Here is a 15470-nt window from a genome sequence, read left to right as displayed (position 1 = left end):
GGTCTGGCAACGCACTGCACATTTCTAGTATTTTTTCCGTTGATGTGAATACCGACGGTTAAAAAGGCACTGTCGATAAGTGTTCGCCGGTTATTTGCCTCTCACTCTCTCACATAGGCGGCGATCGGTTTTCGCCTATCTGAGCACTAGGCCTTAGGGGTAAATCGGTGTTCTGCGGGATTATTTAGGGAACAAGCTGATTTTTCATTTGGCAACACTGGTGTCTATATAGTTCTTACCTTATGCCGGCAGTTTGGTGTTCGTTGACAAAACATGTTGGAAGCTATTCTGACCGACTTGCCAGCTATTAAAGCTCCCGAATTAAGTTTTGAACAGCTTAAGATGGTCCTGAAGCGTCTGCGTCCACTGCAGCGCTACAGTTTCTGCGTGGAAGCTTGCGAAGAAGGCGATGCGGAAAAGGTGCGAGTTGGAGATTTGTTTTGAGAAACATTAAGAAACTTGATTTGTAAATAAAGCTGCGCGCGGGATTCCTGAAGCTGCTGAAAGGTTACCTGAGCTTGGAGGAGGTGGTGGCCTTGTACTCTGCATCCGTGGGTTTGTTCCTGTTGGCGGAAGACGAGTGCGAAAAACCATGTAACCAGCGATTAGAGCTACTAAACGAGACCTTCGGCTATTCGGACACACTGAAGCCCACGATGATCCACTATGCCACTGTGGAAATGCTCAGTAGTATAAGGCTGGCCAGCAGCGACGAGGAGCACTGCTTTGTCCACCTGCTGGAGGCGCTTCCCCACATTCTTGTGGCCAGCGACACCGGTAAAATGATCTCCCTCGGGCTGCTCCGCGCGCTGATAGCCACTATATCTGGTTGCCAAATCATCCTGCACATCTATCGCAGCGTTAGTCGACTAGTTTTAGTTAAAACTCTGCTAATTTATGGTCATTTAAGGTGTGGGAGATCTGGGAAATGTTGAACCAAATCAGCCATAACAGCATCATGCTGGACTGGTCGCTGCGCAGGACTTACATCTTTGTGAAGGCCTTCGCCATGCTCATCGCCACCGCCGCCTTCAACTCGTGTAATGCGGAACTCAAGCAGGCAGGATACAGGGGCTTTGACCTGCCACCCAAACCAATGGAGATTGCCGAGTGGTTCAAGACGCTGCGGGATCGACTGGAGGAGAAGCACAAGGAGCTGAAGTGCTTGGAGGGAATCATGGTAAGAATGCTCATAAAATCGACACTGAGTAGTTAAATTCAAAAAGGGTTGACCTCAATTTATAAATTAAATCTCTTCTATATAATATTTTCCTACTTTCAGCTGGTGCGCTTTATGGACCACAATATACTGGCCTATTTGACGGATACGGGCAATGAATCTACCTCCGAGGTGGGAAACGAGGCAGCCTCAGAGGCGGCAAACTATAAACTTTAAGAGAGTGTTATTTATTAATGTGTAATATAGGTATTCGAATGTTTAGGTTAGCACATAAAGCCCAGGCTAGAGATTCGACTTGCTCATTTAAACTTCTTGCCGCCCTTCCTCGCCGCAGGGGCATCCACGGTTGGCACTTGCACGGAGTAATACTTGGTGGAGATCCTGTTCAGGAAGTAGAGGCCCACCAAGGAAAAGAGGACGCTGGTGGTGGCGCAAACGCGATGCACGATTCCCGAGGCGGCCACCGTGAGTGAGAGGCAGAAGAGGATCTCGGGCAGCAGCTTGGCCTGGAAGTCCTGGCCGAAGATTATCATCTCCGTGTTGGAGACGCACGTGAGGCTCAGGATGAACAGCCAGGAGAAGAGGTACCCGCCCATTAAGACCTTCAGCTGCGAATCGTTGAACCAGTCGGCGCAGAAACGCAGTGTGGCGAATAGGACCAGGCTGAGAAGGCCCGAGATGATGGAGGACACCAGGGTGCTTTTGCTGCTCAGCGAGGCGGCTGTAATGGTTGGGTTTTTGGTTTTAGATTGCCGCAATTTGGCTCCATTTGCTTACACATAATTTTTTCTTCTACGAGCCGGCGTCTTGTTGTACGTGTAAAACTGCTGCCATTCACAAGTCGGCGCGCAGCCGGTTAATGTTTAGGGCTGTCAGGTGTTTTCGAAAATGCGAAACCATTTTGTTAAAACTTTTATAGGGATTTTACTTTTTTCTACGAAAAATCATTTCCTGCTCACCAAGTGAATGGTGGAAAGTATTAGAATTAAGTTTTACAATATAAGTTGTTAAAATGAGGGAGAAAATAATCATACTAATAGAACAGGCAACAATAGAAGTTGTAACTTTAAAATGAAAAATTTAAAATATATATATATATATATGCTTTGACATTAAAAACGAAAAATATTTATAGAATCAATTGTACGTAAAATGTATTTAATATTAATAAATAAATAGTTTTTTTCTTACCGATATCTTTAAACAAGTTATATATCGATACTTTTATACGATAAGTCACTCCCAACTGATGTGGCAACTCTGCAGATTCCGTGGTGAATGGGCAGCGAAGTAATAACATTGCATTTGAGCACTTTTTTAATAAATTGTAAATAAAAGACACCACCAATATGTCATCCCTGTTGCAATTGGCCACCAGGTCACTCCGGAGCTCCATGATACAAGTGCGCAGCGTGACCACAACAGCTCCCAGACAAATTAAAGAAAGTTAGTATCACCGACCACTGGTGGGCTGTTTCATAACCTTCCAAATGAGAGAATATTTTGATAAATAATGAGTTAAATGTTACTTTGCAGTTCAGGAAAAGCAGGAAAACAATGTGAAGATCTTTGAGGGCGTTAATGTGGAATCACCGCGAGCCAAGCTAATGCTTAACTCCGCCTGCCAGAGCACCTTCTGTCCAGAGTGCACTTTGGGCCTGGACATCAAGCACACGGATGTCTTAATCCTGTCGCAGTATGTCCGATCGGATGGCTGCATGCTGCCCAGAAGGATCACCGGATTGTGCCACCGGCAGCAGAAGAAGTTGGGCACCTTGGTGACAATGGCCCAGAAGGCGGGACTGATGCCCAACTTGGCACCCGCGTGGAGCAAAAAGGATCCCAAGAAGCGCTTTGGCTGGCGCAAATTCAACAAGTACTTCCTGGAGTCTACAATTAAATACTAGCTAGTGTTAAATGGCAATAAATGTGTTAATAGAAGTACTCTGTCAGCTGATTATGATTATGATTGGATTAACAACTTAACTGGGTAGTAAACAAATACTTTTGAATTACCCTTCCCTTAAAAAGTAACTAAGCACTATGTTTACAAGTTTATCAAAAGGAATATCTCGGACATTTTACAATCGAATATTGTGCATCCCTCTTGCCTGTATTTTTTAACAAGCCCAGTTTGGTCACATTTTCTTGGCGTCGGCTTTGAATTTCTCGCTCCCACGATTTTTCAAAAAAGACTTTTATAAAATGAGTTTTTTGAGCAATAGCGGCACGGTTCACGTGGAAGTTCGCCTCAAATGGAAAGATATGTGAGTATAATCTTTCGGTCAAGTGGAATACTAATTAAATAACCCCTTATTTTAGACGCTTTGCGACAACTCGCGCCGATTTGGAAAAGGCTTTGTACTCCTACTTTCAATTGGCAGCACATCTGCCAATGAATGTGGCCTTCGTGCCCGAGTTGCCTCATGATCAGGCCTCATTGGTGGGATCCGTGCTGCTGGAGCGCGACAATGGCGATGCGCGGCCGTTGCAGGCCACTGGGACCAAATTCCGTTTTCATTTCTATGACCCAAAGCAGGCGGAGGCGAACTTGGGCTCCGGAATCCTCGATGTAAGCGGCAGTGGAGACGCAGATGGAACCGCTGGCGTCATGGCCGCCAGTCATGTCCTCCTGCCCGCCAACCAGTTTGTGGGCCTGTGGGAGAACCTCATCTACGAGGTCGGATTGAAGGAGAAGGTGAGAGGCCACCCAAAACCCGATTGACATATAATGATCTTATCGAGATGCACCCACATTTTACGCGATCATTCCTATTGTAGATATAGGATTTTTATATTGATCTGCGAAAGAGAAGGTCATGGCTATTTAGACTAGTCTAGTCTTGCTCTGACCACTGTTATAAAGTATATTAGCCATCACCATCACCAACTTACCTGCAAAGCAAACCCTTCTCACACCTTTAATTTTGCTTTCAGCTCCTGAAGTTTGCCATGTCGGCCCTGACTTTCTCACAGCACCGCGTGGACATCAATGTGATTGCCTGCAACCGGCTGCTGCTGCTCCATGGACCACCTGGAACCGGAAAGACGAGCCTCTGCCGGGCCCTGGCCCAGAAGCTGGCCATCCGCACCCAGGGAAGCTATGCGTACACCCACCTGGTGGAGATTAACAGCCACAGCCTGTTCTCGAAGTGGTTCTCGGAGAGCGGCAAGCTGGTGGCGCGCCTATTCGGAAAGATCAGTGAGCTGGTTGCGGACCCCAAAAATCTGGTTTGCGTGCTGATTGACGAAGTGGAGTCGCTGGCCTACGCCAGGAGCGCCATGTCCAGTACTGAACCCAAGGATGCCATGCGTGTGGTGAACGCTGTGCTGACCCAGTTGGACGACATCAAGACCTGTCCCAACGTGCTCATCCTGGCCACCTCCAACCTGGCGCAGAGCATTGATATGGCCTTACTGGACCGCGCCGATATCCGTCAGTACATTGGGTACCCGGACATGGCTGCCATTCGGGCCATTTACAAGACAATGCTGGCCGAGCTCATGTCGGCTGGAGTGGTGCAACGTGAGGCTTTGGAGGCGGAGGACGCCGAGGAGGGGCTGCTGACCCAATTGGCGCTGCAGAGCGTCGGGCTTAGTGGCCGCAGGCTGCGGAAGCTGCCTCTTCTGGCCCATGCCGAGTACACCAGCAGCGATCTCTTCGAGGTGGATCAGAAGATCAGCCTGTCGGACTTCCTGGACGCCATGATGATGGCCTTGGAACAGCATTTGAGCGAGCAGCGACTGCTGAAACTGGAGTCCTTGAAGGAACTCTAAAAAAAACTGCCAAGCAGAAATGAACAAAAAAATGAGCTTTCTACACCTACACTCTAAGTCCATCAAATGCGATACATTGTAAACTTCAATTTGCTGCTATGAAAAACAATCCGAGGCTGAGGCACGGGTTCAATCCCCATTCTGTTTACTGCTTCGTTTCATTTGCACACGACACAGAGATTTTTCCATTTCTTTATCCGGCTTTTGATGTGAAAATCAAGCGTGAAATCTTGTTATTTGCTTGCAAGCTCCTACATCAACTCTGCTCCATCCGCCCTCCACATCGATATGCAGACATCGGACCCTACGCAATCTCAGCACTTTTGCCTTGCCTGTCCTTCACATTCGAGTGCAGGAGTACTCGTCTCTCAAGTCCGGCACACATCGAAGCCATCGGATGCTGATGCAGAAGGATAGGGTCAGCTTGGTGGCCAGGGACACCAAGTTATTGCACGGCCAAGTGACGACTAATCAAATTTTTTGACGATTTGATTCTGTGTTGATCCTGACTGTTGATCCGTATCATCCATTTGGGAACCACTCAGACTCAGTCAATTGCAATCGTAGCTTTATCAAAGTGGAATATTATGTCGATCTAAATTGTAGAGTGAAAATCCATAGAACAGATTGAATTTTGCCATTTTATTTGATTTATTTGATTTAAATATGGTTTGTAAAGCTTAATTAGAGAAAATAGGTATACCTTTTTACCTTTGCTTGCAGCATTTAAATTTGCTTAAAAGTATAAAACAGGTAGAAGAAAGAGTTAAAGCTTTCAAAAGATTTAACGTAATTACGAAATGGACCAAAATGACAAGAGACAATTTTTATAATCCAAATTTTATATGCGAGCTTACATTTCTGTGATTGAAGTGAGTATAAGGCTTAAGGCTTAAAGCTAACTATGTTCAATGTGAGCGTAAATATTATTGTTGGGTGGCCTTAATTAAATCAGCACAAATACCTATCATTGGACTCTCGAAATGGGGGAAGAGGTCAGGAGGACAGGTGGTGGCAATAAACCGAAAGACAGTAAAAATAGACAAGTAGCAGGGGGGTGCCATCGAATTATGTGAACGGATAGCTGCAAGGCTAATAAAATGTAGATGTGGCTCCGGAATAGGGGAGTGCGATAAAACAGATTCCTGTTGATGAAAATGTGATGCTGTGCTCATGTGTGATTCCACCCATTGTCCTCCTGCCGGGACATATAAAATATATGGGGTTTATTAGCCACACGGTTGCTGATCCGCATCAGTATCTAAGTGGGTAACAGCAAAAGGAACTTAAAGAGCGTTATACCTACACTATTTTATATGGCTTTCTATACACCTATACCCAATATATGTATACTTCTCATATAATCCAGATACCATCGTTTTAGACTAGTGAATCTTTAAGTTTGTTTCTGACATGTTGAAACCCTTTTTGGTAATTTTTTTTTGTACACAATTTGGGGTATTTTTTTAAACGTATCAGCGAGGCGAGAAAAGTTTCCGACTCATCTGGCATTTGGCTGTTGATTTTTACGTTTTATAGTTACAGCGCGTTATTTGTCTGTTGCAGTCGTGTGTTACAACTATTATTTATTGTTTAACGTTTTTATTTCAGCAGCAACGACTACGATTCCCAGCTGTAGAAGGTCTTTGTATGGAGCATCCAGTGAGTTTTGCACGGCAACATTGCCTTGTTCGATTGCTGGTATTGTCTGTGCAAACAATTGAATCCATGTACATTGTACAAATATTCAAAATCATTTCCGTTCCAAAGACATGCAGGATATCAGCAGGTAAGAAATGATTAAAGCTTTAGAATGACCTCAAAGACATTCTGTTCGGTAAACTGGCCTTCATTATGGAAAATCGGATAGATCTCGCTGGCATAAATTGCTTAAAAAAACGATGCTATATTTTCATTGGCTCCCAGTACCAAAAACGCTTCCCCATGTAGCATCCTTTTGGATCCCCCCGCCCCCAAAAGTTCCTCCCGGCACAATCATGCAGAAGTATGGAAAATTGAACCATTGATGGGTACGTTTATTTATGTTTTCCTTGCTCTGTGTGTGTGTGTGTGTATGTGCGAAGCCTGTAAGCAGCATTTTGCAATTGCATTTCAGCAATATGGAAAATTTTTCCCCACTACGAATTCCCATTGTTATCCAATGCGGCTGCTGTCGATATTGTTGTGGCTCCTGTTTTTGTTGCTTGGGAGCAATTGTTTCTTGTTTATTGTTTGGATTTGTAAGCTTACCGTTTTGCGGCGTCAAGAAATTTAAATTTCCATCCCAAAACATGCTTTAAAATTGGCCTAACGTCTGTCTGGTATGGGAAAACTAAATCGGAAAGCATTTTCTTATTTACATTTGCACAAATACCCCAGCTTACAATAGGATTGAGAATTTCTGGTTGTTTTAAGTCTCGATGAATATTTCACTCGGGTATAAATTGCTGTTTGTAAGGCAATTCATTTTGAGCAACTCATTTGTAAGTAAATAAAAATCTCTTAAATATCAACCTTAACGATTTGGTAGTTTATTTTGATCGTACTACATAGGATATAAATATATATTTTGAATACTTTTTTTCAAAAGCAGTTTAAGTATATTTAAATTATCTATTTTGTTGTTTTATTGATTTACAAGAATTTTAAACCATAAAAGCAAGTTTTGAATCTTTTAAATTTATGTACTGTTCATAGCCGTTTCAAAACGTTGAAGTTCGATGCAATTTAGATTTAATTTACAATTTTGCGGTGTGCGCTGGCGCCTGTCGATGTCGATATGGTAAAGCTTTTCTAAAGCCACCATTTTCCCCTTTTGGCCATCCGCCTTTTTTGCCCACAAAGTGCAGCCGTTGCGAAAATATTCGCGGGTCAGGGCAACAAACTTGAAATTGTTTCGTTATTGAAAAGGGACCGTTAATTATGTATTTTTGGCCAAGAATTTTCTTTGCCAACTTTCGGCCAAAATAAACAGGGAAATATGGCTAAAAGACCGAGCCAGCCGCACAATATCCGAAAAGGGATAACAACAAGATAGTCTTAAATTTAATTTCAGCAGCCACCGACACGCGGTTTCAATATTTTGTAAGTCAACTTTTGTATAGAAAGTTGGGCGGCAGTGGGGAAGATTTAATCCGATGCCAGGGAAACTCCAGAGAAATGTCAACAGAGTAAACTCACATCGTTCACAGCAAGTACATAGCTTTAGTATTAGTTTCTATTTTCGATCCATGACAGCCACCGTCATCTAAACTAAGTGAACCCAAGGAGAAAACACTAAAATACACATATTCCTGTATAGAGGAATGTTCTGAAAACTATCTTAAATGAATTCTAAAAACAAAATTGTATTGATAAATAATAAAACTGTTTGCACAATCGAAAAACTGGCTTTAAAAACCGTACTCGGTTTTTAAAATTTGCCGATTCCAAAAGTGTGGAAAAAACAAAATGGAAACGTTTTACTAGGTAATCAAATAACACAATTTAAGTAGTACAACCAGTTATAAAAACAAAAAATATCTTAAGATTTTACAATTAAATGATACATTTTAGTTTTGACTAAATTTTGGCAGTTATAAAACCGAGAACTAGTTAAAGTCGCGATCGCATTTGTTTGACGGCGATTGTGTGTGCGTGTGTGTGTTATTTATGCTTAGAACGTGACTGGAAATATGAAATGCAGCAAATGTGTTTACTTAAATGAAGTGAGTGAAAATTGACAAATACACACACAGGCACACCCACAAGACGACTGAAATGCAGTGCTAGGGCGGCTGGAAAAGGAGGCGTGGCCGGGTCACATCCGACTAGCGAGCTTAGGGCACATGAGAAATACGCCAAAAATGGCAATGACGCTAATCCCTTGGCCGGCGCAACTCGCACACATACGCGTGCACAAGTACAGTGGGCACTCGCACACACACTATTCCAGCAATTTAATTTTCCGCAAATGCACCCACCAGTGGCCATAACTTGACTTACTGGAATCCGATCAATCGTTTAAATATCGATTCATCTTCATTTAAAGTTTTGATTTTAATTTGAGAAATTAAAGCAAAAAGTGATCCAGATTTGCAAAAAATACGCAATACTTCTTATAAAGTCTTATTTGTATGCCAAATATTTTAAATTTTCAAAAGTGTTCCAGAAAAAAACTTAAAGATTTCATAACTTTTTACTTTAGATTTCGTTTTTAAAGTGCTATAACTCGAAAACGCTGAGCTTTTTTTTATATGTTTCTTTTTTAAAGTGGTAAATTTTGCAACCTATTCCAATCCGGCGAGGAAGGACTGTGACGTACAATTGAACCAACGCACATTGTGCGGAAATATGTCAAATTCAATAACAGCCAAAGTGACGTGCTTCCTTATCCGCACCCCTTAAAACCCCTTGTCCAGGATGAATCTGACGAGGAAGAAGGGGCAGCCACTGTGGCGCCAAACCCTGGACAATGGCAGCCAACTTCATTCCCCTTTTTGGCCCCGTGGTGTCCTGCAGCACACCCATCCCATTGGCCCTATAAAATGTACGATTTTTCTTCATTTGATGAAACGAAATACAATTTCTCAACGAGCGACGCAAAAAAGTTGGTTGCAATTGCAATTTTCTTGCCAAATCAGCGCACGCTGCTTGGTATATTGACATTTTTAAAAGCCAATATTTCTCCAACTTGCAGACCCTTTGCGTTCTTCTCCCGCGACGGAGAAATACACACAAAGTACGCCCAAACTTGGTTTCACGAATTAATTTATTTGACTTTGGCAATGTATAAATATAAATGGAATGAGGCCCACACAAACGAAAAAACAAAAATAAAAGCAGGCCCAATAAAGGGAGCTTTTCAACTTTAAATATATATTAAAGAACTTCGTTTTCCTCATTCTACCCTCTTATCATTATTTATGCAATTTTTTTTTTAAATATAAATGGCCTAGTTAGTTAAAAGCATTTTTCATTTTAAAATCGGGCGGGGTATGCATTGGGCGTTTGCTTTGCCTACTAATTAGCCGAGGTGTTTGGGTCATTCCACCTTTGTGTCGCTGCAATTACTCTGATTAATGGTGGTTTGGCACCCACTAAGAATGTCTGCGGTTGGCCAGCAATTCAGTACCCTTTTTAACTATTTGCCGCAGAGTGTGAATGAGGGACCAGTGAACTGGGAATGACAGTCGAAAGGAAACTTTTTACTCGCTCAACTTTGACAAGCAAAAACTGCAAATGCAAATGAAATTAGTCGAAACTATTTGGGCATTTCCGTGGCAATGAGGAGGCCAGCCGTTCCATGCCAATTTCCATAGGCATCGACATCCGCTTCCTCAACCGATTTTACATTCACATTGGTCCTGGCAAAGTCAAGTTCGTGACGCGCGTTATTTCTAATTATGTTCGGGAGGGTCCAAAAAGACACACCTAAGCTTTACACAGAAAACAAATTTGTATTTAAATTTCTAAAATATGTAACAAAAGATAAATGTTTCGAAGTTCGTTCAACAGATTGAAAAGTTGTATTTCCTCCAGATTATCCATTTGGGTTTCTAAAAACTTTGTATTGTATTTGTAAATAGTCACAACGATATACATTTATTTCAAGAGCATTGCATTTTATTTTTATATTTAATGCACATATCTGGGCATATATTTTATTTCGTGTTATTTGATTTAAAAAAATATTTTTTTTCTGTTCATACCCCACTCTATCCAGACAGTACCAATTTGATTTCCATTTGGTCGTGGGCCGACTTCTTTTCTTTGCTCGTTTTAAGTAATTTTAATTGAAAAAATTCTTCAATTTTGCCATCCATCTGACTGGCAGATTGGCCCTGGCCCTGGACCGTACCCATCTATCAGCCGACAGCCGTAGAAATGTAATTAGCCTTGGCCCTTACCCCTTACCCCGCCAAATCCACCGCCAGTTGTCTGTTTGTGTCAACTTTTCAATTAAATATTCATAAAAAATGCAATTTGCCAGCCACTTCGCTGGGCGCGAAGATATTTTGAAATTACTTTTAAGTGCTGCATAGGGTCAAGCAAAGTGCCTAAATGGCTATTATGCGATTGACTTGAGGCAGGGCTGGATATTAGAAAAGCTAAATATAACAAAAAATAATATCTTTAAAATATGCAAGTTTTTTTTTTTAAATATTTAAGTAGAGGTTGTCATACGTATATAGATATATACTTACTGTTTAGGTAAAAAATTAAAAAAAAAACATGCATTTAATCCAAAGTTCTCGAGCTCTTCCAAAAGTTAAAAAAAGCTTAAGAATAGCTTAATAGCTTAGAGGTATAAAAAAGTAAAATAAAGAAGTAATATTATTATATATAACTCTAAGTGAGTTTGGTTTAAACTATTAATTTATAAACCCAAGTTAGCACTTCACTGTTTTTGCATCCCTGATGGCATTCTTAATTGGCAAGCAGGTAGGATTCGGGAATCTTTAATTAAATTGATCACGAGGTGGTAAAGCGGTAATGCTTGGTGAAATGTAAAGGGAAAGAGGTTGACGGAGTCGCTAATTCTAAAAGCACCAAAATGCTTTGTCTGGCATTTGGCATCGGCTCTTTGTGCAAACGAAATGTCGATAATTAATCATTGCTACTGCGGTTTGATTTTATTCCGTGACCTGCGATTCGCGCTAATCATTTCAGCTACTACTTTAATTAAAAACCACAACTCTGTGCGGCAACTGGCGTAAGTTATTGGCTTGCGATGAATTGCACCTTTGCTCCACACAATGTCACTGCCACCTGATGTTTGGCTGTTAAATTGTGGCCATAATCACAAAAGGCATCCACTTCACGTACTGTACATTGTGCGCAGCAGGGCAAAGAATTTGTAGGATAGTTGTAGGAGCTGCAAGGAATTGAAGTGGATGTATTAAAGTTACATCTGATTGATAGAGAATTTAATTCAACTTACATCCGCCACAGTGACCAGTGATACACTCAGGAACATGGTGGCCTTTAAGCAACTTGGTTGTTGTGCCCTCTTAACAATCAGGACTAGCATTTTGCGATAGCGTAAGTTGGCGTTGTACCAGTCGTGGTTGTAGACAGCCTGACCTATCTGCTCACTCTGAAATTAAGGTAATATTAGTCAAAAAAGAACATATATTTACAGCCAAAAAAAAATTGTCATAGAAACTGAACTATAGTAACGTGAATTTTTTGAGTTTAGGTATGGCAAATCTCTTAATAAGATCAGTTTTATATTAATACCACGAAAGTATCAAAATAAAATAAAAAAAAATGTTAAACCAAAATCGAACTCACCGCATCGATGAGCCGCTGGGCATATGTGGCAATCATGAAAACCTGCACCATGGCGCAGAAGAGAAAGAGGACGAGCATCACCAGATTGTCGATCTTGCCGCCGATGGTCATCTGGAATCCCACAAAGCAGATGATGAAGGACGAGGAAACGAAGTTGCAGAGAAGCGACACCCCAAAGATCTCGTTGATGTGCTGGCAGAGATTGAGCAACCGCTGGTTATAGGCCACCACCGCCTGAAGGAACTGCAGATCCCGCTTGGGCGATGCCACACCCGCCACATGCCCCTCAATATGCCCGGAAAGGCGGAGGAAGTGCATCACCAGGAGGGTGACCAAGGCGCACATCAACATATCGGCCGCCAATTGACCGGAGAGACATGCCTGTCCCGCGATATTCTGCGAGACATACATCAGGTAGTAGTTGTAGCTATGTCCAGTTTTCCAATTCCAGGGCACCCAGCAGTAATAGGGCAGCATCCTCTCAAATTTCCGTACTCCCAGCCAGAAATCGCAGACCAGGTAGTAAACAGCCCAGTAGAGGTTGTACGTCCAGATCAGCACCAGATGCATGCCAAAGTAGAACTTGCTATAGCGTCTATAGCCACTCAGGTGATCCTTAACGTTGTATGTCACCTGCTGATCCAGTCGCTGCGGATGCAAATGCTCCAATTCGTTGACCACTTGGGTGAGTTTGTTTCTCTGCCTCCAAATGTGCCAGATTTTGAGGTCTCCAACAATGACGAAACCAATAAACGATAGATTCATGGTGGCCTCCAGAAAGTTGCTACCACTGGCAATCGCCAGGAATACGTAGATCAGTTCCGAAAGGAGCACTGCATTCAGGTTCACCATCTGGGCAACGAATATCCAGTGAAGCAAGAGCTGCCTTCTTTTACCATTATTCTTGTGATCGTAGGCCAGCATTCCAATCGATAGATAGAAAACATTTGCATACTTTAGAAAGCTTGTCAGCGGAATGGGCTCCGATTTTTCCTGATCCTCAACGGCTTGAGTTTTACTTATTGCTGCCATAATGCCATAATGTAATTGTCCAATTTCCCGCGTCGCTGGTCCTATATATGTACCAAAATAATTTTCAACCCAGACCCCGCCTTTGTCAATGATTTAATAATTTACTATTGCCGCACACACTCGACAATTGACAAGCCCACTTGATTAGCATGTACACGGCGAGCATCTCTCAATTAGGGCGTTGTGAACCAGCCAGTTGGTTCCATTACCATTTCCATTCCTGGTTCCATTCGTCCTGGGGCGTGGTTAATTGCGCCTAAGTCGAAATCGATGACTCCCTCGATTAAGTGTTTCCAGTTGCTCACAAATGGGTGCGATTAGTTCGGCCACGGGTGAGCATTCGAATGGACAAATGTCAGAACATTCACGTGCCTCGATTTGTTTTAAGTGCCCAAGTTAATTTAAAATAAATTAATATTCCCTTAAATTGCTAAATACAACTGCCTTATAAATAATTACATTTTTAGATTGTTCAAATTTTATAAAAGGAGAAAGTCAAATAAAATCTCGTCAACATGTCATTGAATTTAAAAGAAACCATTGTTCTTAAAGTTCCAACGTTAAAGCGTTAATTTATTTCTTGAGTTTTGTTTTTGGTTTATTATTTATAATACAATTTATTCCTTATAACTTAGAATAAAAGCACTAATTTTGTAGTTTTAAGGTTTAATACATAAGTTTAAAATTGTATTTATATTTTATTTTGTTTTATGTTTATTGTTGTATCGATTTTCTAACTCAGTTGTTTTCTAGAGTCTTACTTACAGAAGTTTTTTTTTGCTTTTGAAGATTTGTTGTTGATGCTTTGTTTTCTATTCAGATGTCTCCAAGTATTCGGAGATCCATTTATGTGTTTCCTTTATAGTTTGGATTGCATTTGTTTTGACCTTGTTTTCTTCCTTGACACACTTGCTGGTGTAAGAGTGTGTGCCAGTGACATGAGTTCTTCGTTTTTGCCTATTTCCTGTTTACACACATCCAGTTGGCAATGTACATATTCGGATTCCCATTTCTTCTGGCCAGATGACACCCAGTTTATGTCTGGATCAACTGTTTTGCTGCCTCCGAGTAGTGCTGAATTTGCTGGCATTCTTTCCACTGGATGTTTATTTGCTCGTTTGTTTTAATGCAAAAAGTCCTTGGAATGTTGTAATTAAATTCGATTCAGGGAGGCGAAGAGATGACAGCCCGGCGAACTCCTTCTTCATCCTATTTCTGATTCTGATACAAAATCTGACTCTGACTAACTGACCTCATTTGCGTATCGCATTCCTAATGAAATTTACATGACTATTACGCCGCAGCAATGTTAATGAAGAGCATTTACACACAGCTGCATGTATGTGTAATATACCATATATATGGCCATGTGAGATTTATTCTCAAATGCAATTAGCATTTTAAATTTATCCCATGCAGGGGGCCATTTTTCACTCCTTAATGGTATTTGTAATGTTAAACCAAAATTAATTTAATAAATTGCTGTTGCCGTCCTCGATGTCTGTCGGAGTTATGTAATTTTAATGCATTTCTATTTTCCACTTTAAGGTTTTGCGGCGGCAGCGCGTCTACTGGTTTTGTTGGACATGGACATGTTTAACGATTTATGTATGCATAAAAAAAGTGATTGAAATAAGTCGGAAAAAAGTGTATTTACAAAAAGGTTTTATTGATTTTAATTATTTTGTTTTAGTAATTGTCAACATTCGGATAAAAAGTTAATGAAGCGGGCATTTGCATTGAAAATGTGACGGTAACAAACTAGATTAACAGAGAACAATTCTAATGGAAATCGTATATGGAATTTTAAATAAGAAACCATTTTTATATAGGTGCTTGGGGGTTAGTCAGAAGGAAAACGATTTTTGCTATTAACTACAAAAGAAATATGAAGTCTAAAAAGATCTACTTGATTAAATAGAAGCTCAAATAACGAACTTGAAAATGCATTTTATGGTTATCAGCTTAATTTTTAAGCAAAACCAGCTTTCGATTTTTTGGCAGCTCGTTTTCCAGCTAATACTTATGCAGATTAATCTGCATACATATGGCATACATACAGCACCCCTCGGCTGTGGAACAAGGTCCTTGAGTTTCCGTTTTGCATTTTGGGGCCGACCCCTTTTGGTGGGCTTTATCTATTGCGAGGGCCAGAGACAAAAAAGGGGTTCTGTGCGCCTATTTCCTTTCCCCCTTTTCTTTTCCC

At 41.3% G+C, this 15470-nt stretch overlaps 5 protein-coding genes across 6 annotated transcripts; 3 read left to right on the top strand and 2 right to left on the bottom strand.

The window, feature by feature from the left end:
- Positions 1–113: 113 nt before the first annotated feature.
- On the top strand, positions 114–1474 carry LOC128266668 (uncharacterized). Of its 2 annotated transcripts, XM_053003340.1 has the most exons (5): positions 114–420; positions 477–860; positions 911–1180; positions 1283–1351; positions 1427–1474. In XM_053003340.1, the coding sequence occupies exons 1-5, from the start codon at positions 274–276 to the stop codon at positions 1445–1447; spliced, it is 891 nt and encodes a 296-aa protein (XP_052859300.1). In that variant the 5' UTR covers positions 114–273; the 3' UTR covers positions 1448–1474. The 2 variants fall into 2 exon arrangements, with proteins under 2 accessions (XP_052859300.1, XP_052859299.1); XM_053003339.1 differs by having other exon boundaries at positions 116–420; positions 1283–1474.
- LOC128266671 (protein KRTCAP2 homolog) lies at positions 1392–2067 on the bottom strand. Its single transcript, XM_053003345.1, has 2 exons — positions 1958–2067; positions 1392–1901 (listed from the first exon to the last, which is right to left on the bottom strand). The coding sequence occupies exons 1-2, from the start codon at positions 1959–1961 to the stop codon at positions 1480–1482; spliced, it is 426 nt and encodes a 141-aa protein (XP_052859305.1). The 5' UTR covers positions 1962–2067; the 3' UTR covers positions 1392–1479.
- A 364-nt stretch (positions 2068–2431) lies between these two features.
- LOC128266670 (28S ribosomal protein S18a, mitochondrial) lies at positions 2432–3124 on the top strand. The gene is made up of 2 exons (XM_053003343.1): positions 2432–2626; positions 2717–3124. The coding sequence occupies exons 1-2, from the start codon at positions 2530–2532 to the stop codon at positions 3085–3087; spliced, it is 468 nt and encodes a 155-aa protein (XP_052859303.1). The 5' UTR covers positions 2432–2529; the 3' UTR covers positions 3088–3124.
- Positions 3125–3289: 165 nt separating this feature from the next.
- Positions 3290–5129, top strand: LOC128266665 (pachytene checkpoint protein 2 homolog). The gene is made up of 3 exons (XM_053003334.1): positions 3290–3447; positions 3503–3878; positions 4118–5129. The coding sequence occupies exons 1-3, from the start codon at positions 3386–3388 to the stop codon at positions 4955–4957; spliced, it is 1278 nt and encodes a 425-aa protein (XP_052859294.1). The 5' UTR covers positions 3290–3385; the 3' UTR covers positions 4958–5129.
- A 6315-nt stretch (positions 5130–11444) lies between these two features.
- LOC128251851 (putative odorant receptor 85d) lies at positions 11445–13264 on the bottom strand. Its single transcript, XM_052979077.1, has 3 exons — positions 12233–13264; positions 11880–12035; positions 11445–11813 (listed from the first exon to the last, which is right to left on the bottom strand). Exons 1-3 carry the CDS (start codon positions 13262–13264, stop codon positions 11757–11759), a joined length of 1245 nt encoding a protein of 414 aa, XP_052835037.1. The 3' UTR covers positions 11445–11756.
- Positions 13265–15470: the final 2206 nt, after the last annotated feature.

Source organism: Drosophila gunungcola, chromosome 3R (assembly GCF_025200985.1).
Source record: "Drosophila gunungcola strain Sukarami chromosome 3R, Dgunungcola_SK_2, whole genome shotgun sequence".
NCBI classification, from domain to species: domain Eukaryota; kingdom Metazoa; phylum Arthropoda; class Insecta; order Diptera; family Drosophilidae; genus Drosophila; species Drosophila gunungcola.
The sequence above is the reverse complement of the archived record's forward strand: the minus strand, read 5'-3'. Positions and strand labels throughout refer to the sequence as shown.